Consider the following 27156-nt stretch of genomic DNA (forward strand, 5'->3'; position numbering starts at 1 on the left):
CCCAGCACAAGGTGCACCAGTGTAATGATCATGCTGTTTAATCAGCTTCTTGATAATCCATCCACCTAACATCTGTGACATATCTTGTCAACTTATTTGTGCACAAAATCTGAGAGAAATAAGATTTTAGTGACTTGCCTAGTTAAATAAAGGTTAAATAAATAAATAAATCTGTTGTTAAAGAGGCTTAATACACTGTTCTTTACACTGTGTCCTTTTCCTAAATTGGAATCTTCTTCTCAAAGAGTACATACGATTTAAAATGTCTTAATCCCTTTTCATACCCATCTGCCAGTACGCATTGCATTTCCACTACCCTTTCAGAGAGTTAGTGCTTATGTTACAAAGCCCTCAATAGTGTGTGAATTAGCCATCAGCAGGGAGAGGATAAGGGGGGCCAGAGGAGCAGAGGTGGGGGTCACTAACATCTCTGCCACAGGTCACAGAAGACTCCCCACACAGTGTTAAATAGTCAAGCGCAGAGCAGCTGAACTGGAGAGAATTTGATACTGGCTAGCTAAATGTGTTCAAGACTGCTTAATAATAACCGGCATGGCCAGAATCTGCTCAGAGGAGCAGAAGTAACGGGGGACTCAAACGCTAAGTCACCTGGTGAATGAGAGCGAGAAGAGGAGAGGGGGATTGTCACGGTGGGGTTAAGAGGAGGGATTAGCCTAACACTAGAGGAAAAAAACAGATCAGATAAAGAGAGAAATATTTTGTCCATCTAGTGCCGCTCAACTCACCCCCATGGCAGCAAAGACAATGGCAAAGTTATCATCGCTGTAGTCCATCACATCCTTGGATTTCTTCACCAGGCCAGCCTGACGACAAATCTGGGCAGCAATCTGAGAACCAAAACACAGGATTAAAAATGATGACGTCTTGAAACATTCACGTTGATAAAACAGCCAGTCTATTAAAAATGACTGGACATCAGAGAGCACCCCGTTCAGCTTGCTATGTGTTTGTGTGTGTGCACATGAGTATGCATGTTTGTGGGGTTTTTGGGTGGGCATAGATGAAGAACAACTCTGTGATTAGGAATCGAGAGGGGAGGAATTTCACGCTTAATGTAATGGTTGCCACCTGTTGATCCGGGCTGACCTCTCATTGCACCCTGAGCTGAGACACCTGGCCCATAGAGAACCACGGCAAAAATGACCTCATGACATCTGTTTAATGAAACGAGAAGCGCTTTATAGCATTCCAGTGACGCGAGAAGTCGACCAGCATCATTAGTCAGACAAGGCGTACCCTGTTCACTGTTTTTAGTACAGTGGGACACTACAGTGGGCTCTCTATCCAACTGCCCTCTTTTGATCATGCACTTCCCGATTGGAGGATAATTATTTTATTCCCATTCAAAACATTTGATAATCAAGGGAACAGATTAAAAAAAAAAAAAAAAAGACCAAAAATTTACACACACCACCCAAAATCGGTGTCATCCTGTTGCTTCAGTGGGATTCTATGCATTTGACTGAGGCTCCCCCTCCGCCAGAATCTGATCGCGCATGTTTCAGTTTGGCAGTCCGCCCTGACCAACAACATAGCTTTCTGTGAACACAGAAAAAACTCAAGTGTTGGGCCTCCATTGTCTGGCCTGAAGGTCATAATGAGGCTGTTTGCAGACTGTGATGGCTGGTGAGAGGACAGCCACCTCAAGCGTTAAGGGCCTCATGGCTGGGCTACCGATCCTATATTAATCAGTGCCCTTCACACGATCGCCTAATCCCCTCTCGCCATCATTGTCTTATTGGTTTAATTCGTTTCCCAGTTCAACCAGGGGGCATCAGCTCTCTCTCGAATGCCTTAGAAAATAGCCTCCCTTCAGTCATGGAAAACCATGGCCACTGTCTGATATGACAATATGAACTATCGAAACTATTAATCTCATTTCCAAATCAAATCAAATGTGCAATAGTTTGATGGTCTGAACTTTTTGGGTAAGTCCTTTAACACAGATATTTCTCATCTTGTCCCTGAGATTTAGTGGAGAGGTTAGTAGAGAATGATCAAACTAACACCAAACGAGGCTTGTAATAAGAACATGTTGGAATGGAGAAAGATTTGTACTTCCTTGACACTGCCCAGCACCTTGCCCCTATGTCATGCCATAAGTCACAAGATTGAGTTAGATGAAAAAAAAGTCAAGCTGGCAATGAGCAACATATCTTTTTCATTCCTCTCTTTTCAGGTTCAGTCAAAGGTAAAACCCTGATGAAGGCTAAAATACATTAGTTTTAACAATAAATAAGCATTTATCAATTTCCACTGTCCTCTATGAGTTGCTAAATGTCCTATTAATTTGAGTTCACTCAAAGTAGGCTAACTTTCACTTTACCACAATAAGATAACTATTCCAGTAAATCAGATAAGCAAATCGTTTCAACTCTCATTTGTCCATATCCTAATTAAATACTTCAAGGCACCAGAAGAACTCGGGGGGGGGGGGGGGGGGGGGGGGTATTTTTAGACAGATTAGGAAGTCCAGATGGCTGCCATGTGCCGATAACTAACACACTGACACAGAGGCATGGCTCTGAGTCACGCTTTCATGACACGATAACATCAACTTAAAACTAAATCTGACATATTCAAAAGATTTTTAAGTAGTGCCTTAGAATATGGTACGCCACCTTATGCCACCTTCGGGTTTCTCTTTAGTAGGTTTAATGTGTTCATACCATTGCCTAAATAAGCTGTTAATAATATAAGCCTAAAATTAAATGGAGAACAAACATCTAGTTAACAGTGTGTCTGATACACAGACTATCAAATGTGACAGGCACATGATTGTGAGAAAACGACATGTATGCCATTAAGCAGTGCATACATTTGTATGTATGAGTGGCCTCAGCAGGAATCAAACCTACACCTCTTGGCACTGCAAGCACCATGCTCTACCAGCTGAGCCACACAGGACACAAGACCTATGCTCTCAATTGACTCCAAGTAGTCCAATATGTAGGCAGTAAAATTATTAAATGTGTTTGGCATTCTGGAGTCCTGTGTGTGGAGATGGAGACAGGGTGAGGCAAGGCTCTGTGTGAAATAAGAAAATGCCCTCCACAGGCAGTAAAATGTCAAAGTGGATTTCTGAGATGTCCTCCTGACCCACTTCGCCGTTTCTGCCAGTTCCTGCACCACAGGGCCAAAACAATAAAATCTTCTCAGCCCATTAGCACTAATCATTTAAACACACGCGCACACATACATGCATGCATTCACTTGCACACTTAAGTGCGGGCACACTCCACACGGGGTGTTTGACAGAAAAAATAAAGCACAGAAGAATAGATTACCACAAACCAAAACGGATGACACTAAATTAGAATCCCCTGGCTGCGATAATGCAAATTGCTGAGGTGTCCAACAGAATAAACTGCCTCATGTTACAGATCACATTGTTCAGTTAGTGTTTGAAAGTCCTCTCCCATGCTATTGAATGAGGTTATAAAATGGCAAGCTTAAGGCACATATAGCCTATTTGTTTGTGTGGCCTAGCCTTGTCAGAGTTAGCGTCTCCATCGTACCTCGTTGTGGGGGAGGCCAGCGGCAGAAAAGATGGGGATCTTCTGACCTCGAGCAATGCTGTTCATCCCATCGATGGCAGAAATACCAGTCTGGATCATCTCCTCAGGGTAGATACGGCACTGAGGGTTGATGGGTTGGCCTGGAACAGGGGAGAGGTCACAAGCAGAGTTTCAGAAACACAAACCAGAGGGTAAGCCACTTCCATCCCAGGCATTGGCCAGGTAGAAGTAATATACAGTGCCCTCCATTAATATTGGCACCCTTGATAATTATGAGCGAAACGGGCTTTGAAAAATGCCTTTGCTGTTTATCTTCCTGGTCTTTCACTCAAAATATTCACAAAAATCGAACATTTAATTGAAGTGAAATTATTGAAATAAATACATGTAAAAAATATTTTTCTCCAAAATGTGTGCCACTATTGGCACACCCAAGAAATTCTTATGAGTAAAATCTAACTGCAGTATATTCCCACTCCTATTTTACATTTAAGTTCACCTTAGTGATTAGGAACACTTAAGTGGTAAGCCATGACTTCCTGTTTCACTGGGGTATAAATATGAGATGACACACAGGCCAAGTTCCCATAGTCATCCATCACTATCGGAAAGACCCAAGAATATGTGCTCTCCTCTTCAACTCATCCCACAGGGTTTCTATGGGGTTTAGGTCAAAGGACTGGGATGGCCATGGCAAAACCTTGATTCTGTGGTCAGTGAACCATTTTTGTGTTTTGATTTTGAGGTGTGCTTTGGCTCATTGTCCTGCTGGAAGATCCAACCATGGGTGCCAATACTAGTGGAGGGCACTGTAATAGATATAAAATGGTAGAGTTGGCCTCATAATAGTTTCAATTCAGCTATTTAAACTATGTGTAGCTGCACACAAGTAAACTAGGGTTTAGAAAATAAAATGAAAGAAGTACACTTGTGGGAGATGTGAAACCTTTTGGGGATTTCCTACATCAATACATGGTCAGAAGATGGAACAAACAGGTCAGAACGGAAGTCAGGGTCAAACACATTGTTGCCTTTAAGATGGCAAACTCATGACCCTCTTCAGGTCATCTATTCATTGGGATGCCATGCCTACACGATGGCACCCTACACGTGAAAAGGGACTCGGGATGGGATCAACAGTCAATAGAAGAGACAGAGTTTGGCCTTGTGGCAGTGCGATACAACTAAAGACTGAAATCACACTATACAAGCTAAAATATAGCTTCATCTAGGTCCACTAGCAGAGTAGAGATGGAAGCTTATCCGTTGTGAGCTCAGTATATTATGATTATCGTCAAGGTACCATGGTTCTATTTTTGTTTTAATCATGTCAGGGTCAATTTAATTTCACCACAGACAATGTTATCAAGGAATATTTTTCACTTGGTGAATGAAGTGAACTATAGCTCCGTCCTACCCATGATATCCAGGTAGTCTTCAGCCAGCACAGTGGGGCCACGGTCAATGGGCTTGCCTGAGCCATTGAAAACACGTCCTGAAATAAAAAAGCATAAGACATTCTCTATTGGTTTCATTTCATAGTACATGGATTGCCATCAACATAATTCTCTCTGCCTCTAATTCCTTAATAAATATGAGTAGGTGTCAGCCAATAGTGGAGATACTGTATCTAACATTACTCAGAATACTCTAGCAACAAATGGTTCGCTCTACTATTCAAATACACCTGACCTTGAGTCCCAATGATGTGGTTTGATATTTACAAAAGGTCATACAAGCCTTAGATTTTCTTCAATGTTTTTGTTCCCCTAAGTCACGTGTGGGGAAGACTCAATGCAGGACTCAAATTGAGGAATTAACAGAGGTGAGGTAAAAATGGAGCAGAACAATTGTATTAAGCACACTAAGAGAGTAAAGCTTACAGGGTATGTTCTTCTTTGTGTGAAAAAGGAGGAGGAGGAAACAGTTATACAGATTGATGAAAACAAACGTAGAGCAGCCTAATTAAGTCTTAATCAGTAGTGGATTTCATGCTTTCTCCTGCCTAGCACCCACAGGATGCCACTCAGCTTGTTGGAGGGCTCATCTTACCCAGCATGTCCTCAGACACAGGTGTGCGCAGGATGTCACCGGTGAACTCACAGGCCGTCTTCTTGGCATCAATACCAGATGTCCCCTCAAACACCTGAAAACGACATTAAAACAGGAACTTTCAGTTGTTTGTGGTGGGTACGCGCGTTTGTGTGTGTGCGGGTTGGGGCTCACCTGTACGACAGCCTTGGTGCCAATCACCTCCAGCACCTGGCCACTCCTCCTGGTGCCATCAGGTAAAGTCAGATGTACAATCTCAGCATACCTGGGAAACTGCCACATAAGATGGAAAAACATCATTTAACAAACATGTTTCTTACGGTCTTTCAAAACAGGAAACATACAGAGCCATAAAAGGCTATCCCTGCAGAGAATAAGAATATCAATACACAAGCCAGAACACAAATTATTATAGAGCAATAATCTCAGAAACCCACCCCAAAAATCTGGCATAATTGCATCAGATGCTCGATTAAGTTCTGGGGGGGGTGGCGACGTTAAAGGGAAGATAAACGCAATTTGCGGAAACTCTCTGCAAGTTTCAGGCAAGTCTATGGGCCAAATGTCCCCTCCCCTTCCGAAATTCAAATGATGCGAGCATTGAGATATCGTGATTAGTCCAAATGATCAGTGACAAACAATCTGCATACCGGAACACAGTTCCTCATTATCAGTCACATGCCACAGCCTGTTGACAGACGTTACCAGGTATGTTAGGTGCGTCTGTCCACGAGAGATTAATAGAGAAGTAATGTTACTTCCTCAGTCACCTTCACATTATCCAGAATCACCAGGGGCCCATTCACTCCAGACACAGTAGAATAAGCTGAAATAGAGAAGAACAGTCCATTTGTTTTGCATCGCGAACCCCGTTTTAATCCACAGTTTTTATGCAAGTCGTACCGTATGGAGATATAAAATTTTTAAAAATCATGACAGCTGTGATGGAAACAGGAAGTTTCGGTACAACTTTATATGCAGACAGATCATTTGTTTGTTTGACATGGTGGGATCTTTCTGTGTGTAAAATTTGATTATGCGAGAAATGTCAGTTGAAACTCCTTTATGCGCAAATATTGATATAATAACCATCACATCGAAGTAAACTTGAAGTCACGATGATATGGTGTGTGGTCCACCCACTGGGGAAATCATGCAGTTTAATAGCCTACAGATTAAATCAATTATAATGAACTTCACAGCGTGAAAGTGGACAGTGATGAGCTTGATGCACCAATCAAATAAATGTCAAGGTCTTATTCTGGTGACATGGTCGATGCTTGACTGTCGTTTGAGAAATATTCTCGCTCTTATGCATAACAATCTCATGTAGACTAGCCTTCCAGCACAGCATCTGCAAGCCGATGGCCAGAGCACATGCCAGAGTAGGTACATTTGCTATTTAACGCAACAGTTTGTGACTAAACTAAATCAGGTAGAGTTGAAAATGCAGTGGAAACGCATTGAACTTTGATTGGGTACAAGAAAACTTCAGTGAAAAAGTACATTGTGTGTGCGCTGTTATCACGCACTGATTTTTAACCGCAACAAATCAGTTTGGTGGAAACACACCACTGGTGGGAAAATGTAATATTTTCTTAATTCAGATTTTGAATATTCACATGAAAATCTGTCTCTAATTGGATGGAAACCTAGCTATATAGGCAAAATGGTTTTGCTTGCAAGTAGATCAAAACCATGACCTTCAGTATAGGGGGGGAAAACATGTCCACCAGACCCAAGAGTGGGCTTAATGTTAGACAAGAGATGCCACACCTTTGAACCAAAAATGTTAAAAGCAATAGTGACAGAGGTTAAGAAAGGGGCATGGCTTTTTTTTGCATGAAAGCCAACAATCATATGGTAACAAGTAGGCTAGTGTTTTTTAAGGATACCTATGTTAGTAATTACAAAGTGACCTTTCGTAAAGGGGTTTAAATGGCTTTCATGCATTTCATGGCCAAATGTCAAGGCCAGGCAAATGGAAAGGAAAATACATGAAATATAGGCACTTTGAACACAAGGGTAAAATTGTATTTACCTAGACCAAAGTCTACAATTTCTTAAACAATAGGACAGGCATGCAAAGGTGATTGTTATGGGAATTAGTGAATTTCGTAGAACTACAACGTAGCACAATCCATTCATTAATTCATTCTCTGTACTCACATTCACCCCAGTCTCTCCACTTTTGCAAACTTGTTAGGATTTTTGGCTCCAACCATCTTTTGTCTGTGCAACTAGCCTAATTATTAATTCCTTAAAATTACTTCCACCCATCCTCCCCCCCCAAAAAAATCAGCTTTAGGTAGATCAAGGATTCAGCACCCTAAACCCCAATAAATACACATATTAGAACACTAACCGCCTAAGGGAGGGATGTGGCCCCTAAGGGCCAGGAGCTCTACACAACCACAGTGCTCAAAGCCCTCCCAACCCGACTTCCTACTACAGCATGGGTGCATGGGCCCATTTCCTGCTTCCAAAATACCAAAACGCACACCCCATCAAAATTATCACAAAACAAGGCAAACTAGGCAATCAAGCATGTTTTATCCTTTTGTGACTAGGGGGCAGTATTTTCATTTTTGGAAAAATAACGTTCCTGTAGTAAACAGGATATTTTGTCAGGACAAGATGCTAGAATACGCATATAATTGACAGCTTAGGATAGAAAACACTCTAAAGTTTCCAAAACTGTAAAAAAATATTGTCTGAGTATAACTGAACTGATATTGCAGGCGAAAGCCTGAGAAAAATCCAATCCGGAAGTGACTCATATTTTGAAAGCTCTGCGTTCCAATGCGTCCCTATTGAGCAGTGAATGGGCTATCAACCAGATTACTTTTTCTCCGTATTCCCCAAAGTGTCTACAGCATTGTGACGTAGTTTTACGCATTTATGTTGAAGAATACCCATAAGCAGCTACATTGCGCAACTGGTCACCTGATGGCTCCCAGAGTGATTCTCACGTAAAATACAGGAGGTAGCCATTATTCCAATCGGTCCTACTGAAAAACCAATTGTCCCGGTGGATATATTATCGCATAGATATTTGAAAGACACCTTGAGGATTGATTATAAACAACGTTTGCCATGTTTCTGTCGATATTATGGAGCTAATTTTGAATATTTTTCAGCGTTTGTGACTGCAATTTCCGGGCGATTTCTCAGCCAAACGTGAAGAACAAACGGAGCTATTTCGCATACAAAAATAATATTTTTGGAAAAAAGGAACATAGATAGCCAAACTGGGAGTCTCGTGAGTGAAAACATCCGAAGCTCATCAAAGGTAAACGATTTAATTTGATTGCTTTTCTGATTTCCCGTGACCAAGTTACCTGCTGCTAGCTGGACAAAATGCTATGCTAGTCTATCGATAAACTTACACAAATGCTTGTCTAGCTTTGGCTGTAAAGCATATTTTGAAAATCTGAGATGACAGGGTGATTAACAAAAGGCTAAGCTGTGTCTCAATATATTTCACTTGTGATTTTCATGAATAGGAATATTTTCTAGGAATATTTATGTCCGTTGCGTTATGCTAATTAGTGTCAGTCGATGATTACGCTCCCGCACCCGGGATCGGGAGTTACTAGAGGTTCAAAAACTCAAGAAAACAAACAAAATGTTTTGGTGGATCTTTAAATCTGAACTGGGACTTTAAACCCAATGAGTCTCACCGTAATGCCTGTGCATTTTGGACTTCTAACCACTTTTAAACATTGCGTGTTCATCTGCATCCGTAGATACCAACCATTAGTCAACGTGATTAACGGGGGCTGAGCTAGAGTGAAGTTTATGAGACAAGGGTGGATCCCGGCCTTTTTACTAAATTGTCTGTTGAGTCCGAATGGTTTGAGCTACAAACTATTAAAAAGTTGACACCCTCACGAACACGCACATATATGACAGTTACAAGCGACACAAGACTGGTTAGAAGGTAAGCGGTTCTTCTACTTAGAAGACAATAGGAAATCCTAGGGCATAGTGTCTGTATTACTGTAATAAACGAACAGTTGTGGTCAAACTCCAAACAGTTGTCACTGACTAGTTGGTTATCCCACTGAGCAAAGACTTTCTGTACCTACAGCATTCATATACATTTAATTAAGGCTTTCGCTTTAGCTGACATTATTATTATTATTATTATTATTATTATTATTATTATTGACAGTTGTCAATAAAACTCATGAATGCACCTATTTATGTCAAATTGGTTTGTGTTCTACTTGTTGCTCTGAAAATAAAATGGTAAAACACTTCATTGTGAGGCTCAATATAAGGGCTGGACATGCATTTTTGCTGGGGTCTCGGGACTGATAGGGTTAACTAACCAAACTAACCACATTTTGTATTGAGGAGCCCAAGCTGTCAGTGTCATGGGAAATATACAGGTGGATGAATAGGTGGAGGCGGGCCTGGAGGCTGTCATTAAAAGGCCCAAGTAGAGACAAACAGAAGAGCATGAATGTGGTCCAAACTTTGTCCTCTTACTTTCTTTGGGAAAACATTAGCTCTGCTGACATTGGAGCCAATTTGTCAGTGTATGTAAAAACGTTCGCCTCCGCCTGCTTCTCCTCGCACATCTGTAGCATGTGAAGGCGAGGAGAAGGCCATATGGGGGGGGGGCATTGTTTCCACCAGGTCTTCCATCATGCCCTCATTTCTTTTTTTGTGTGGACCGTCAATCTCTTGGCCAATATCAAAGCTACAAGGAAATTAGAGCAGACTGGTTCTAACACTGAGCACTAAAGCCTGGCGGGGTGCATCCACTATGCCACTAATTAGGCAGCGGCCAACAAATAACCTGTCAATGCGCTATAGCCATTTCTCACACACACACGCACACACCTGCATTTCAACCCCTATTACCCAGCGTAAGAGAGAGGGGGGCGAGAAAGAGTGTGAGAGACAGATGGCGCGCTCAAGTGTGATAAAAACAACCACCACAACAGAGGGGTGTTAGTTGCCCTTCATTCTCCAAATAAACTGCCTCTGCTCTGACTATCAACCCCCTGCACTAGGAATAAAGACATTTGCAGAGTCGAAAATAGACTATTTAAGATTCTAAAATCCACAACACAATTCTGCAGCACCTCATCTGAACCAGATAGCTAGAGACAGAGCCTACCCATAAAAAAGGCAATTACAAAGTCACTGATTGAGTCCCTGTTTTGCCTCCCTCTACCCTATGGCACCGGCCTTGGATGTAGGCTAATGAGTCATCTAGCATTAATTAACACTGTGCTAAGCCTCAGTGCTAGCCCACGATTGCCTCAACACTTAATGAAATGATCCCCTAATTAGCTATGAATCCTGGTTCTCTCTATTTCATAACGTGTCACTGCTAAATCTGCAAGTAGGCCTATATGAATTAAATATAAGCATGCGGTGGCGATAATCATGATTTAGGCATATCCTCAAATGAAAAACCTTACACTTAAACCTTTTGATCTCGCATCTAAAATCTGGCAAAATTCAACTTCTTCTCTGAGGACTCTTTTTCATAGCCTAAAGCCCTCTAGTTTCCACTCAAAATGGTTCCCAAAACTAAAAATACAATAATATGAATGCAGAAATATGCAGAAGCACTGCAAATATCCCAACAATGTGTGTAGTGCAGGCCAGCAAAAATATGTCACTTCTATTGGCCCACAAGCTCAGTCTTTGCAATCATGGCTGCACTAAATAAAAGATTAACCTCATGACTGACAGGATTATGCTTTCGCCTCAAACAAATCTTGGATATCCCCTTCAGTACATTTTTTTTTCACCCCTTTTTCCCCCTCAGACAAATTGCAGAATGTACATTGGCTGGTCGTGTTTAGACCCATTATGGCGTTAATAGCTACACTTACCCTACAAATTGTCCATATGTCTAAAAAGGAGATTCATATGGCTATTTACTGAAGGGTTATAATTATGATGCAAGAAAATTGCAGCTGTATAATTGTACATGAACCTCTTCAAATCTTTTCACAAGTCCACAAAGCTCTAATGGAAAATATATGAAAACAAATGGGAACGTAAGGGCAATTTCAAGATGGGCCTATTTGCAGAGACTTCATCTACACATTTATTGTGAGAAAGAAAATGATTCTTGCAGCATCTGGTGGCTGGTGCCCTCCTAAAATACCCCCTAAAAAGTCCTTCCAACAAAACAAATAAAACACATTGTTGCAATTATGGTTTAGACAAGGCCCACCAGAACTTATAATAATGAAAAACAATTCAAAGGCATCCTCTGGGACAGTTGCACACTACAAAAAAAAAAATATATATATAGTAGGCCACTTATTACACAAGATAACGATTAATCAATGGGCTATACATTCATATGGTGTGAAGTAGCAACATTTCCCATTAGGTTTGAAAAACTTTCTCCACCTCTCTTTTGCTACTTGAGCTCAAGTGCAGCGGCCCCCTGGCTTGGCATGCAACGGCAGTGTGGGTCACCCTCTGGCCTGTTCAGCTGCCAGAGCCCTTTGTGTACAAAGATGTTAATTGGTCCTAATCCGCCACTAGAAGCTGTTTTGGTAGCCTGACCTCGCACCCTGAAGAACACCTTGGTGTGAAATACTAAAGGGCCCATTCAAGTACCAGAGAAAAGAGGCACAGAGCATTCCAACACAATTCAATTTCCCTGCTGAAAGAGGGGGATCTGGGGGGTGCTGGGATGGAGATGGGGTGCATCATCATTTGAATGCTGAATAAATGGTACAAAGCAGTGGTAACAGTGATGTGCGGCTCACAATCACACATTCTACCCGACCACAAGCATGGACAGGGGGCTTCTCACAGGCTGCCAGGAGATGGGAATGCTAATTGGCCCAAGCCTGAAACCAGGGAACCTCCACATACTAAAACATCCAACTAGCCAACAAACCCACTCCACCCCAAAAAAATAAGTCTAAACTGGTTCCATGGGATGTCCCAACTCTGACGTCACCCCATTGAAGTTGAAATTTAAAACGATTAGTGTTAGGGCTGAGTAAGGGTTAGGTAATGGTAAGTAAGGCAAGGGTTGCATTACAGTTCAGAAATCTGCATTTTAAACCCTTTCACCTGAATGTATATTGAAAGTCAGTCTTGTTTTTTGCTTCAATAGAGTGATCATGGGCGTGTATCTATAGTTCCCCTTAAATAATTACATACATACATACATACATACATACATACATACATACATACATACATACATACATACATACATACATACATACATACATACATACATACATACATACATACATACATACATACATACATACATACATACATACATACATACATACATACATACATACATACATACATACATACATACATACATACATACATACATACATACATACATACATACATACATACATACATACATACATACATACATACATACATACATACATTACACACACATTAGTGCTTACAATTAAAAAGCAAGGTCTTATTTACAAAAACGATGGTGATCATATTTGTAATGTTTTTCATAGAATGAATGTAGCCAGCTACATTTCCTAATGTTTTGCATGAAGTTAATCATGCATATAACCAGATAAAAGCAGATACACATCAGTCACAGCACTGTCTGCTGATAGATAGACCCTTTGTGAATTCTGATCCGAGTGGAGGAGAAGTGCAACTCAAGCACAAAATTAGTCTGAGGCTAGCAGAAATTACAATAAGAAGCATTTTAGATGTGCGTTTATGCGTTCTCTTTTCTTTTTTGCATATTTCTGCATTAACACAAGCCCTGGGTAAAGGTTTAGGGTAGGGATGTTCCTTTTATGGATGCTATCCAGGATCATTATAATGGATAAATGCGAAGAATTGGTAATAGAAACAAAAGGTAAAACAAACTAAAAAGCACACTTTGCTGTTTTTTCAGCTGCTTGATGTGAGTGTGTTAGGTTTAGTTGGCTGACAAAGGTGAAGTTGGCTGACAAAGGTGAAGTTGGCTGACAAAGGTGAAGTTATGTTAGCCTAGTTATCCTCCAGAACTATATTATTTAGTCGACAATCAGCTCATTGTTGACCATTTAGACATTATTTATAAAATATTGATTTATTGAAGTTGTCTCTAGTCATCATTGAACCTCTGCTAGCTAGTTACATGCCAATGATTTGTTTAGCATAGCAACGTGGAATGAATAGAATGAACGACTGAGTCAAAACTTGAAAATATAATTAAAATACCAGCCTGTTTGGTTTGCAACTTCAGAACTAATTGTCTTTTCCCTAGACTACATCTGGTGGAATGAAATTATATATTTTTTTAAATGGTATTCTTTTTTTTTTTTAAATACACGTTGGCAACCATTTTATAAAAGCCCTCGACCCCGGGATTATCGTATGATAACTCCTACCTTGGGCCTAAGAACAGCCCAGAGTTATCCACCGATATTCCCTGAGTTCTCATGCCTTATTGCTTAAGTAACTGTCCAGTGAAAATCTCACTTTTAAAAAACTCATAATCTGCTAACTCATATCCAAATAATGTTATTGACTCGTTCTATTCTTGCATGTGGCCAAAGCATTTTTTTTTTTTTGTATGTTTAAAAAGAATATCTCAAACAGACCATTTCAATAATCCTTGCCATTTCCTCAGAGGATGACGTTATGTTTTTGGCCAGGATGTTTCATTGGCTGAGCTAGCAAACCAGCTATTTACTTGTCATTAATATTATTTATTGACAGCTATGCCCACACCATTTTGTTGTTGGGTACGCCCACACAATTCAAAAAATACAGAATATCTGATTTTTAACACAGTTGAAGTCAGAAGTTTACATACACTTAAGTTTTAGTGACTCCAACCTGTTTTCAACCACTCCACAAATTTCTTGTTAACAAACTATAGTTTTGGCAAGTCGGTTAGGACATCTACTTTGTGCATGACAAGTCATTATTCCAACAATTGTTTACAGACAGATTATTTCACTTATAATTCACTGCATCACAATTCCAGTGGGTCAGAAGTTTACATACACTAATTTGACTGTGCCTTTAAACAGCTTGGAAAATTCCAGAAAATGATGTCATGGCTTTAGAAGCTTCTGATATGCTAATTGACATCACTTGGGTCAATTGGAGGTGTTCCTTTGGATGTATTTCAAGGCCTACCTTCAAACTCAGTGTATCATTGCATAACATTATGGGAACATCTAAAGAAATCAGCAAAGACCTCAGAAAACAATTGTAGACCTCCACAAGTCTGGTTCATCCTTGGGAGCAGTTTCAAAACTGCCTGAAAGTACCACATTCATCTGTACAAACAATAGTACGCATGTATAAACACCATGGGACCCACGCAGCCGTCAAACCGCTCAGGAAGGAGACACGGTCTGTCTCCTAGAGAGGAACGTACTTTCGTGGGAAACGTGCAAACCAATCCCAGAACAGCAGCAAAGGACCTTGTGACAATGCTGGAGGAAACAGGTACAAAAGTATCTATATCCACAGTAAAACTAGTCCTATAGACATAAACTGAAAGGCTGCTCAGCAAGGAAGAAGCCACTGCTTCAAAACCGCCATAAAAAGGCCAGACTACGGTTTGCAACTGCACATGGGGACAAAGATCGTACTTTTTGGAGAAATGTCCTCTGGTCTGATGAAACAAAAATAGAACTGTTTGGCCATAATGACTATCATAATGTTTGGAGGAAAAAGGGGGAGGCTTGCAAGCCGAAGAACATCATCCCAACCGTGAAGCACAGGGGTGGCAGCATCATGTTGTGGGGGTGCTTTGCTGCAGGAGGGACTGGTGCACTTCACATAATAGATGGCATCATGAGGCAGGAAAATTGTGGATATATTGAAGAAACATCAAGACATCAGTCAGGAAGTTAAAGCTTGGTCGCAAATGGGTCTTCCAAATGGACAATGACCCCAAGCATACTTCCAAAGTTGTGGCAAAATGGCTTAAGGAAAACAAAGTCAATGTATTGGAGTGGCCATCACAAATCCCTGACCTCAATCCCATAGAAATGTGTGGTCAGAACTGAAAAGGCGTGTGCGAACAAGGAGGTCTACAAACCTGACTCAGTTACACCAGCTCTGTCAGAAGGAATGGGCCAAAATTCACCAACTTACTGTGGGAAGCTTGTGGAAGTTTACCCGAAACGTTTGACCCAAGTTAAACCATTTAAAGGCAATGCTACCAAATACGAATTGAGGGTATGTAAACCTCTCACCCACTGGGAATGTGATGAAAGAAATAAAAGCTGAAATAAATCACTCTCTCTACTATTATTCTGACATTTCACATTATTAAAATAAAGTGGTGATCCTAACTGACCTAAAACAGGGAATTTTTACTAGGATTAAATGTCAGGAATTGTGAAATACTGAGTATAACTGTGTTTGGCTAAGGTATATGTACACTTATCACTTCAACTGTACTTGATAAAAATACATTCAGAAGGAAAACGATAGTAATTCATTATAGATCATATTTCATAGAAATCTGGAAACAGCTACTTTAAACCTGGGGCACCAGGTGGATACAATTAGTTATCAGGTAGAACAGAATACTGCTGGTTCTCTGGATAGTAGGGGTGAATAAGTCATACAAGGATCATGATGGCGGTGTTCAAATATGACAGTTCCAAAGATTAGTAGACGGGCATTAACATACCGATGTCAAAATACCTTAACTATCCTCATTAGGCTAACTGTTTTTAATGGTGCTAATTGTTTAACAATTCAAACCTTCAGGCTGGTGGTAGAAAATAAGACTATTTCTACCACAGTGCAAAAAAAAATAAGACGGCAATGCCAAACGGAATTAAAGCAACCTTCAGATAAAATCTCAATTGCTTCTAAAAACCAGTGTAAGAGAGATCACAAATGGAAACCAATTTATTAAAAAAAACACTATCGTTCAAAAGTTGGGTCTCTTAGAAATGTCCTTGTTGAAAGAAAAGCAAATTTTTGGTCCGTTAAAATAACATCAAATTGATCATAAATACAGTATAGACATTGTTAACATGTTGTAAATGACTATTGTAGCTGGAAACAGATGATGTTTAATGGAATACCTACATAAGCGTACAGAGGCCCATTATCAGCAACCATCACTCCAGTGCTCCAATGGCACGTTGTGTTATCTAATCCAAAAGGGTTTTCTAATTGATCATTAGAAAACCCTTTTGCAATTATGTTAGCACAGCTGAAAACTGCAGTCCTGATTAAAGAAGCAATAAAACAGTCCTTCTATAGACTAGTTGAGTATCTGGATCACCAGCATTTGGCTCAAAATGGCCATAAACATAACTTTCTTCTGAAACTCATCTGTCTATTCTTGTTCTGAGAAATGAAGGATATTCCATATTCCTGCCTTCCATCCAATCCATCTCAGACTGGCCAATAAAAAGAAAAGATTAAGATGGGCAAAAGAACACAGACACTGGACAGAGGAACTCTGCCTAGAAGACCAGCATCCCGGAGTCGCCTCTTCACTGTTGATGTTGAGACCGGTGTTTTGCGGGTACTATTTAATGAAGCTGCCATTTGAGGACTTGTGAGGTGTTGGTTTCTCAAACTAGACACTAATGTACTTGTCCTCTTGCTCACTTGTGCACCAGGGCCTCCCACTCCTCTTTCTATTCTGGTTAGAGACAGTTTGCGCTGTTCTGTGAAGGGAGTACTACACAGAATTGTACAAGATCTGCAGTTTCTTGGTAATATCTCACATGGAATAGCCTTCATGTCTCAGATCAAGAATAGACTGACGAGTTTCAAAAGAAAGTTATTTGTTTCTGGACATTTTGAGCCTGTAATCGAACCCACAAATGCTGATGCTCCAGATACTAGTCTAAAGAAAACCCATTTTATTGCTTCTTTAATCAAAACAACGGTGTTCAGCTATGCTAACATAATTGCAAAAGGGTTTTCTAATGATCAATTACAAAACCCTTTTGGATTAGCTAACACAACGTGCCATTGGAACACAGGAGTGATGGTTGCTGATAATGGGCCTCTGTACGCCTATGTAGATATTCCATTAAAAATCTGCCGTTTCCAGCTACAATAGTCATTTACAACGTTAACAATGTCTACACTGTATTTCTGATCAATTTGATGTTATTTTCAATGGACAATTTTCTTTGCTTTTCTTTCAAAAACAAGGACATTTCTAAGTGACCAAACTTTTGAACGAGTGTATATTCTATGGCACAAGGACAGCTGAATTATTTTTGATGAATATGGAATTGAATAGCCTAATCAGCCTGCTTCCTGAAAACACTGTTAAGGCTATAAAAGCCTGCGTACAAGCATTGGTATGTTCCGGACTTTGTAAATAATTTGTTGAAATGGCAGAAACTCATATATATATATATATATATATAAAATAATAAAAAGTGTCACATTTCTGAGAAGCCAAATTTAAAACCAAATAGAATGTCACATGTATAGAGGGGGGGGGGGGGGGGGGGAATGCATGCCTGTTGAAATATTACAACAGTGATCATAAAGGTAAGCATACACATGATTAAAAGACAGGTATCAATTAGTATGAATAGGTTACATTGATAAAAGTTATTTACAGGGGTATTGACAAAAAAATGGGGATGCTGTCCAATTTGCCAGTGCCTCCTACTCACCACTGTTTCTAACATACAGCTCTTCTAACAATGCTCCTCGTAGTGATGACAACCCCATCAAATGGGCATGCTTTTAACCTTGCAGGTAGATGGCCCCAATATGGAAAAAGGACTCCCCACCTGACTGCATTGATTGGGAAGCATGTAATCAGACTCGGACCAGGGGAGAATTGGCTAGCAGGGTGGGAACACTAATCTGTGGGGTAGTTTTGCTGGTGGGGAGCATACTGACGGGGGACACCTATACAGAGAGGCAGCTGGTTAACCCCAGAGCCCATCTGCAAAGGTGGTGCAGTTATAACAGATTGAAACAAGAAGGATGCCACAGCAACAGTTTAGAGCCATTTGCAGGGGCGAGAAGCATTTCGTCATTCTCTTGGTAGCCTAACCTGTCTAGAGATGGCTCAGTTTGGGTCCCTCATTGTCGGCAGGAGCAAAGGAAGGTTGAATTCAATTCAATTTCAGTCATGAAATGCACTGAATATTTGCTAAGTAGATTATAGTACTTTCAATTCTAACAAATTCACTGGGTAATTTAAAAGGGTAGCCACTTACAACATACAGTATGTGAAAAGGGGAAATCACTATTCTGATCATGGAGGAAGTGATCAAATGGAGCAACAGAGGAGATTTCTTGACATGGAAAATAAACTGGCCTCTCACTTCTCCATAAGGCTCACTACAGTCTAAGGAAGGCATGTAAAGAAATGTGAAAAACACCAAGCTGAGGAAATGTCTCAACTCGGATTGATTTCTCCTCATACAAATGCAAAAATAAATATGGCATGTTCATTTTCTTTCATGTCAAGACAAACATCCACAGAAAGTATTTATTTCTCTGACAAGCTAGTTGCTTAAATAATTGCAGAGACAAATAATGAACACTATATAATTGTTCAAATAAATAGGTTTAGGACAGGTTTTGTACATTGAAAATGATTATATCATTAGCCTACTACATCATTACAAAGAAATAGTCTGCCTTGTGCAATGTCTTTATAACACTGACTGTGTCCAACTAAAACAATGGGAAGCCATCCACTGGGTTAATTACCTTTGTCAAGTCAATTTCAACAAAGGACCTTTATACAATTAAAGTCAAAGACTTGCTGTACACCTCTGTTTATTTCTCCTCCATTTCATCGAATATTTTCATTGCCTCGCTCAGACGCCTGTTGATTCACTGACTTACCGCAAAGCATTGGTACATTGTGATCCTATAGCCTAGGTTGCATTCATATAGCTACCCCAGGGAAATGGTTTCTTTGAACCAAGTCTCTGAAAGTACAGGTTATAGGCTACCCACCAACCTCTCCCAATAAAGTTGGATCTATGGCACGCATGGTACTGCAAGGATGCCAACTCATCACTATGATAGTAGGCATTGAACATATTGCATTCCATCTTAAATTATTCATGAAAATGGTGTTTGTCACTATTTTCATACCAGTTTAAAAAATGTTTTAAAGAAAAACAGGACGCCTTCTTATGAAAAACATGTGCCAGCTCATGCACCACTAAAATAAGAGAGAAGGCTAAACTGCTTTCTAAAATATTATCTGTTCAAATTGCTGCCTGGACTATAAGCACGCATTGAATGGCAGCTGTTCAGTATGATGTTTGATGAGAATGAAAAATGGTTCAATCTGGCATGCCTACATTAGAGGGGACATTTGAAAAGTAGGATGGGAGGGAAATAGGGTTATAACGCAAAGCAGCATCTTCGCCTTAGCTTTCAGATGGTCTCCGCTCTATTAAGTAATTTTCTTCCAGTTTGCTAAGAGGCTTTTAGTCCATGCTTTCCTCTGATACTCAAGGAAAAATACCACCTGGCTAGCTCTATGATAGGACATGTTTGAGGTGTAAATATATGAGGGACAGTGAAGAACATCAGTGAGATATAGACAAAGAGGCAATGAGAGGTACCATCTACAGGTAACTGCCAAAATAAAGGAAACACTTCAGTAAATCAGGGACACAAAGTATATTGAAAGCAGGTTCTTCCACACAGGTGTGGTTCCTGAGTTAATTAAGCAATTAACACCCCATCATTCTTTAAAAGGTCATGTAGCAAAATGCCCAGTTGCCCATTATTTGGCTACCATGGCTGGAAGAAGAGATCTCCATGACTTTGAAAGAGGGGTCTCAAAGGAGCATAGGGGGTTTAAAAAGTGTGTGTCAGTCACCAGATCTCAACCCGGTTGAACACTTACGGGCAATTCTGGACTGGCGCCTGCGAGAGCATTTTCTACCACCATCAACAAAACACCAAATTATGGAATTTCTCATGGAAGAATGGTGTCACATCCCTCCAATAGAGTTCCACCCACTTGTAAAATCTATGCCAAGGCACATTGAAGCTGTTCTGGCAATTAAGACAAGCATGTTGGTGTTTCCTTTATTTTGTGAGTTACCTGTATTTCCTATGCTAAGGTAAATATCAATCAGAGCTTATTATTGTAACCTAAATATAGTGTCGGACCAGCACATGGAATCTTTTTAGTCTTTAGGCTGAAGACGTTTAGTCAAAATCTCATATTGAAAATTATTTTCTATAGCAGGAATATTGTGTACGTTGTAAGACCTTAAAATATGTCCTGAAAACCTGTCGGTACAAGAAACATACTTATTTAAATACATCTTCAAGAAAGGTTCGTCATTGATTTAGATCAGAAATATAAATTAAGGCCTAGTTTGTTGTCGTGATCATAGTCCTCTCCTCAAGTAAGACTCCCTCCCTGCCTACTTTCTTTTGTGGTCTTAAATACATTGAAGAGGTGTATTTTAGTTAATCAAGGCTAGGGGAAGCGAGACCAAATTTTCCAAGAAACAAGTTTAGGATGAACAAAGGGTGAGGCAGGCTTCAGGTAGTGGAAAACAGATGAAAAATGGTAGTAAGAAATGGTAAGTAATTTCCCAACAGCCAATCAGGGCAAGATTCCAATGAGGAAATGTATAAACCATCAAAGGCTAAAACTTTGTGATAATCATAAAATGCCCAGGGTGGGACATTAACTTTAGTCCACCAGCCACTGTTGTTAGATGGGAAAAAAATCAAAAATCGGAGTGGCTGGTAGATTTGACGAGCCCAAATATTTTTGCCATAATTACACCAAAAATCACAAGTACCGGATGAGCATGCTTGTTTCTAAGATAAAAAATATATTACTAGTAAGAAGTAAATGTTGTATATTGCTCAATTCAATTTCATTTTTGTGACCCAAATCTTTTAACCAATATGCTAAAATATATCATTTAGACAATAGCAAAAACAGATAAACAACTGAACATCAGGAATCAAGTGCCTGCCCTGCAACAAAATGCTGTGATACAGGTTATTTATTATTATTAGTTCACAGCTCTAATGCTGAAATGTTTTACAAGGAGTACATAAGTTGATATTTAGGAGCACACAAATACCTTAAAATTAAACTGAATCTCAAATAGCTGCCTGTACATTTTAATAGCAAGGCAACGGCACATTTCAGCAAATAAACGCCAGTTTTAATTAAATAAACATTGGGTCTAAATGAATTGCTTACGAGGTTACCATGAATGTTTACAAGGTTTATATTAAATAATTCAGTAATGACTGGTAAAAAAAAATAATTGGCCACTGAGAACCTCTAGGTAACTGGCAAAAAGCTTTATTTTTAAGAGGCATACTAAGACAAAATAAATAAGACAGTGTGTAAATGATCACACGGTGCAGGAAATAAAGACATTCAAATGCTGGTAGTGAATGCAGGAATTAAACAATTAACTATAAAAATTAGCGAAATGTGTGTGCATTAAGGAAATAGACACCTGGCTCAAATGGAAGCCTGTCTTCTAAGCACCTTTTGTTCAGTGATTTAAGGAAATAAATGCCTGGGCTATTACTTGAAGCTTATAGGTACATTTATGAGCATAATTAAATTATTTCTGTGCTTTAATGTTAAGAAATGACTAAAAGTTCATGAATAAAAGGTTTTTGGAGTGTTCCATGGTCAATCAAGCACAATGTACTCACAAAAATATGAGTCAGTCAGGTGAGACATGTTCAGCTGCCCCTTTAAGGGGAGGGCCTTTTCCGTGGCACTTCAGTGTCTTTCAGAGACTGGAATCTCTGTTGTAGAAAACTCTAACTAATATTGAAAAACAACCTAGCATGTGAACAAAACGATGCAACTAGCCAAGAAGCACAAGGACAGTTAGTAGGTCTTTCAGGTCACCGAACATTTGGGCTTTGTATTTTTTTTAAATGTTTTAACTGTTCCCGAATTCTGTTTGACCACCTGCTAACGTGACTGGTGAAAAGGACATTCTTACCTGCCAATGCCAAAATCTACCTGCATTTGGCAGGTGTTTCCCTTCCCTTAAAAAGAAAAGGAGCCACACGCAATAATTGAATAACCTAAAGACCAACGTTTTGGCAGACAAGCGGTCTTCATCAGGGTATAACAAACACTGCGGGTCACTAGTTTATATAGTGTCAAAGGACACACAGGTGTCTGTAATCATGGCCGGGTGTGGCTTGATAACATTGATTAATTTACAGATATAAATAGAACATATAAAATACAAATGGACAGCATACGATCATAGATACAATTTGGCTACATAGGCCTACAAACATTTACAATGAATAGCAACATCACAAGAATGGCACACGGTGTTCATTTCCCACCCTGAAAGTGCCATTTAAAATGGATCATGAACAATTGCTGCTTTCCATCATAAACTAACCTACATGTACACTCATTAGCCAGTTTATTAGGTACACCCATCTAGTACCGGGTCAGACCACCCTTTGCCTTCAGAACAGCCTGAATTCTTTGTGACATTCTACAAAGTGTCAGAAAGTTCCACAGGGATGTAGGTCTATGCTGACACGATGGCATCACGCGGTTGCTGCAGATTGGACGCCGGTACATTCATGCTGCTAACAGCCCGTTCCATCTCATCCCAAAGATGCTCTATAGAATTGAGGTCTGGGAACTGCTCATGCCACTCAAGTAAACTGAACTCACTGTCATGTTCCAGGCAAGGTTTTTCCACTCCTCAATTATCCAGTGTTGCTGATCGCGTGCCCACTGGAGCCGCATCTTCTTGTTTTCAACTGATGGAACCCGGTGTGGTCATCTGCCGCAATAGCACTCCGTGACAAGGATTTGTGCGTTCCGAGATGTCGTTCTGCGCCATTATTTGTCTGTTTTTGGACCTCCTGTTAGCTGGCAAAATTCTTGCCATTCTCCTTCAACCTCTTATCAACGAGCTGTTTTCACTCACAGGACTGCCGCTGAATGGATGTTTTTTGTTCCTCGCACCATTCTCGTAAATTCTAGACGCTGCGTGTGAAAAGCCCAGGAGGGTGGCCGTTTCTAAGATACTGGATCCAGCGCGCCGAGCACCGACAATCATACAACACTCAGTCGCTTAGGTCACTCGTTTTGCTCATTATGCTGCGTCTTGTCCTTTACAGAGATGTACATAGATGTATACTCCTTTGTTATGTTGACAGGCAGGCCCATGGGCTACCATTTTATGTTCAAACTCAAAACATACAATATAAGCCCATATCTAATTTATTTTACCTTTATTTAACCAGGCAAGTCAGTTTAGAACAAATTCTTATTTTCAATGATGGCCTAGGAACAGTGGGTTAACTGCCTGTTCAGGGGCAGAACCACAGATTTGTACCTTGTCAGCTCGGGGGTTTGAACTTGCAACCTTCCGGTTACTAGTCCAACACTAACCACTAGGCTACCCTGCCGCCTAATGTCCTTTCCACACGTCACCAAGAGCAGATAGAGGCTGAATTCAGAGTACAATATGGTTCTAAAGTCCTGCCTTTAGCCGGAATCAGAGAAAGACGATTCCAAACCACAGCTGGATGTTGGCCATGCCTATTTTCACACCCTGGTGAAGAAAAGATGGCTGAAAGGCACCCTCTTCCCAATACACCACTGTTAAAAGGCCTCCGAGATGGTGGCATATCACAGATGGATGGTGACTCTATTAACTGTTCCTTGAAATAATAACATGGGGATATGATTTCTCTACATGTTCTCTTTCGTATAAACCTGTATTCATTATTTTGGCCGCTGCTGAAGAATACATCAAAGGCCCATTTCATCAGTGTTTAAATATATTGCTTTTACTTTAAATGTATGAATCTGAGCTGCAAAAAGAGACTATTAGCTAAGGAAGCTAGTTAGAAATTTAGCAACACTAAATTCTATGCAGACAGGTATTTTGTAGTGACAAGCAAAAGTCATTACAAGCTCCAGTTTAATTGGTAAAACTGGTCATAATTTGTTATTATTAATCTGAGTACGTTGATAATGCTAACGTTAGTCAAATTTTCCAAATTGCTGATGGCTAGGCTACATATTGGGAGCCAATTTCATTCCTATAATCCAGTGCCTTTTGGACCTCAACTTCTGGGAGGGAAAAATTATATATTTTCATTTTTTGGTATTCTATCAGAAAAAGGGCCATGTTTGACTTTCAGAAAAACATATTGGCTCACTCGGGCAGTTAAATCCCTGTTAGGTGCATAATCGCATACAGTCACTGCATAATCCTAACATGGTGGAACCTAACAAGGTGGAAATGTGGAGCCTAAATTATCCATAGCTCTGTGGGTGATTGAGATTAAGATGGCATAATGAATTTGATTCATTTTCTCTATAATTTAGCCTAAGAGGGTGGAAATGTATGAGTGAGAGACTAGTATCATGAAACATAAAACAAACAGCATCAGTTTCTCAACAAACAATGACACTTCCTGAATGTGATGTCATTGAGGAAAGGGGCTGTTTTCTTAAAAGGAGAATTAATACAGAATTAATCCAAACTAAAAGGGTGGAAAGTGATATCAGGGATACAAATATAATATTCATGAAAAAATGTTTTGATGAGAGATTTTAAATGTATTATTTGATGGCTTTTATTTCATGTAGAAGTTGATGAATAACATCCTTGGACGTGTATAAAAAACACTTACAGCCAATGAAAACAACTAAAAGTTCATAAAATGCATAAAATTAACTTTCAAGATCCATATTTTTGTGTTAAGGTAAAGGACACCTGAAATTAGATTTGAATCTTTTTAGAATCCACATTTTACACAAAATAAGGGGGACATGAAATGCACTGCACACTAGGAAAGACCATTAAATATATATTTTAGAATGGGGGCATCGACTGGCTATTCGTTTTACTCTTTGCAATGGCAGTCAAACATGTTTAAAATATGTATGCAAATTATGGCAAGGATAGGGAATTAATCGATGAAAAATGAATGTATGAGACATCCTCTCCTGCAGCCTCACGTGATTTCGTCACATGAGTGGGATAATCAACCCATCTGTTACTATTCATGTCTTCCTATAAATAATTTCCACACCACAAGTCCACAACCCAATACAATTAGCTAGCTACAATTTCCAAGAAATGCAGCAAAATCGAAGGCTGCAGTGTATTAAAAAAAAGTAGCTAAAGCCGTTGAATGCGTGACACGATATATTTCGCTACCGTTTCACGATTATTCAGTCAGCTGACGGTAGTTGAACTTGCTTAAACTAGCTAGCTAATGTTCACAACGCTATATTTAGTCCAACGGAGTACGTAGCTCTAAACACATGCATGTAACTATTATTAAACTCTGATTACAGAATTGAATAACATACAAGCAAAGATGATTTAGACTTTTGCAAAACAGCTCCGCGTACTGTACAGGTTTGCTAACGAGCTAATGCTAACAATTGGGCCCATAAGCTAAAGTTAGCTTGCGAGCTAATCATTTCACTCCTTTTCGCATTTTACTTATGTCGCCTACAGTGATAGTCAGTCAAGTTTTATATTGGATATTTCACAGACACTACGTTTTTTTCTAGCTAACGTTACCAAGCTATGGAAAAAAAATCAACATTTGTTCTGGCTAGGTACGTACTCAGCCTTGGTTGTGAGATGTAGTTTCTGGTCACAGCCTGTGTGTGCGTCCTTGCCGCAGCAGGTCCGTTGATGTCCATTGTCCTGTTTCCCACCAATGTTGCCATGGTTAAATTAACGAAACTCACTGGTTACCTGCTACGTTACAGTGTGCTGCTAGCTGTGAGGCTATTAAATGACACTGCGCTGGCGGCTAGTCATATGACTTTGGAATCCGGATGTTTGGGTTTCCACTAGTTACTACAAACACAAAGTCAAAATTGTCTATAGCAAACATTTATGAAATAAATGGTCTTATTGGTCTTAATTTAAGGTTAGGATTATGCATAAGGGTTATCATTGTCGTTAGGTTTAAAATCCAGATGTTATGAAGATAAATTGTATAAATAGATGTGGTTTATGACTTTGTGGCTGTGGTAATTAGTGACGACAGGATGTTTGAGTGTTCAAGAAGAAAAAGTCTTCAGTTGGATGCGCACGCCGCTGTTAATCAATTAGATGCGCACGCCTCAGCACAATCATCTTTCTGAGTAGACAGTGAATATGGGATAGCCTACAAGACCGATCCTATGCTATGTAATCATATTAACACGACTCTCAACCGATTAATTGGAGGAAATAGGTGAACATTTTCACACACACACTTAAGAGATTTCATAATGTCAAATGAAAATGTGATTATCTAGGTTGTCTTTCACAGCACGTGGGGATTGCATTTCAGGTAGCCTATCTAGAGATGGACATTCTCCCAGCATGTCTGCCTTTTGGTTATAGTGGTACTTGTATATTGAGGGCCTACAGTTTTAAAGGTCCTTGAAAGTAGGCTACTTCAGTTAGAATACCTGAACAGGGCTACAAAAGGCCCAAATTGGATGACTTCTCACTGCCAGTGGTCCGGTAAAACCTATTTCAGTGTCTATTATTGCAGAAAATGTTTTTTTATTTGAACTTATTAAGTTGTGTGGTTTCAGGTACGCTATTAGCAAATTATGAGAGTACAGCAGTATGCAATTCCCACT

General features: G+C 39.8%; 1 protein-coding gene across 1 annotated transcript in view; it reads right to left on the minus strand.

Moving 5' to 3' along the window:
- Nucleotides 1-26385, minus strand: part of atp6v1ba (ATPase, H+ transporting, lysosomal, V1 subunit B, member a) — a 44214-nt gene extending 17829 nt beyond the window's left edge. Inside the window, exons 1-7 of the mRNA XM_021609923.2 lie at nucleotides 26139-26385; nucleotides 6362-6417; nucleotides 5766-5864; nucleotides 5592-5685; nucleotides 4957-5034; nucleotides 3540-3679; nucleotides 747-848 (exon numbers count right to left, since the gene is read on the minus strand). Coding sequence (XP_021465598.1) covers nucleotides 747-848; nucleotides 3540-3679; nucleotides 4957-5034; nucleotides 5592-5685; nucleotides 5766-5864; nucleotides 6362-6417; nucleotides 26139-26244 — 675 coding nt within the window. The 5' untranslated portion in view covers nucleotides 26245-26385. The remainder of the gene's footprint in view (nucleotides 1-746; nucleotides 849-3539; nucleotides 3680-4956; nucleotides 5035-5591; nucleotides 5686-5765; nucleotides 5865-6361; nucleotides 6418-26138) is intronic.
- Nucleotides 26386-27156: the final 771 nt, after the last annotated feature.

Source organism: Oncorhynchus mykiss, chromosome 1, assembly GCF_013265735.2.
Source record: "Oncorhynchus mykiss isolate Arlee chromosome 1, USDA_OmykA_1.1, whole genome shotgun sequence".
In the NCBI taxonomy this organism is placed as follows: Eukaryota; Metazoa; Chordata; class Actinopteri; order Salmoniformes; family Salmonidae; genus Oncorhynchus; species Oncorhynchus mykiss.